Genomic DNA, 1,390 nt, shown 5'->3' with positions numbered 1-1,390 from the left:
CAACAACAGCAACAACAACATCATCATCAGTACCGTCAGCTACAAAAACAACATCAGCTCATTCAATGATGTTCACAAAACCAAAGATGTCTTCGCCATTGTCGGCAATTTTAACGGCCAACTCGTCATCACCATCATTACCACCATTTTTTGAATCGTCATCATTACTTTCATCATCATCGTCATCATCATCGCCCTCCTCACCACCATCATCATCATCATCAATACCATCGTCGTCATCATCATCATTGTCATCATTGCAATCATTATCACTACCGGCAAATTTTTTCTCAATTTTATTTGCTACACAGGGAATAACAACAACGACAACAACATCATCATCATTACCATCATCGTTGTCGTCATCATCATCTTCGTTGTTATCTTCAGGGCAATCATTATCATTATCACTGCCACCATCATTATCATCTTCAACATCAACAACAACTAAAGCATCATCATCACCATCATTAACTTCTTTTTCTACTTCATCATCATCAACAACAACATCACCAACAACAACAACATCATCAACAACAACATCATCATCAACACCACCACCACGAAAAAGAATTCCAATATGGCTGATCGGTTTATTCCCGCTCAGTGGATCGTGGGCCGGGGGCTTGGGCCAACTTCCGGCCGTTCAACTGGGCCTTGATGACGTCAACAACGACCCCAACATACTTCCGGAGTATGAGCTCATGATGACCATGCATGATACGCAGGTAGGTCACGTGATGGTGAGGAGGACGCGAATGCTGCTGATGATGATCACGTGCTGGGGTGATGATGTGATGACGTCTTCATGATGTAATGATGTCATGTGATGATGATGATGATGATGATGACAGTAATGATGACGATAATGTTGACGACTTTCAGCGGAAGATTCTAAGTTTTATGGGCGGGCAGATGTTTTTTGCATCATATATTTTTAGTGCTGGTGATGATTATCATCATCATCGTCATTATCATCATCGTCATCATCATCATCGTCATCATCATCGTTGTTATCATTCTAGATTATAGTAGTAGTAGTAGTAGAAGAAGAAGATGATGATGATGATGATGCCAAAATATGAAAAATAACATTAAAGATAACAATAAAATCAAAATTTAACATTGATATAATGAGATGATGATGACGATGATGATAACGATGATGATGACGATGATGATGACGATGATGATGACGATGATGATGACGATGATGATGACGATGATGATGATAACATGATGGTTGTTATGATAATAGTCCCAGAGTTCGAGAGTCCAAAGCCCAAATCTGGCATGAAAATCGCTGAGTTAAAAAAATGTTACATTCTATTTTTAAGATGTCTGGCTGGTTATGGTTATAAGTGTGAGTGTATATATGTATGTATGTATG

At 38.8% G+C, this 1,390-nt stretch overlaps 1 protein-coding gene across 1 annotated transcript; it reads left to right on the top strand.

The window, feature by feature from the left end:
* Positions 1-578: 578 nt before the first annotated feature.
* Positions 579-731, top strand: HELRODRAFT_148708 (hypothetical protein; the record flags this gene model as incomplete). The annotated part of the gene is made up of 1 exon (XM_009020417.1): positions 579-731. A coding segment is annotated over one exon (153 nt), but the record flags the coding sequence as incomplete, so codon positions are not given.
* Between the last annotated feature and the right edge of the window lie 659 nt (positions 732-1,390).

Source organism: Helobdella robusta, assembly GCF_000326865.2.
Source record: "Helobdella robusta unplaced genomic scaffold HELROscaffold_278, whole genome shotgun sequence".
NCBI classification, from domain to species: domain Eukaryota; kingdom Metazoa; phylum Annelida; class Clitellata; order Rhynchobdellida; family Glossiphoniidae; genus Helobdella; species Helobdella robusta.
Note: the sequence above shows the minus strand (reverse complement) of the source record. Positions and strands in the feature narration are given on the sequence as shown.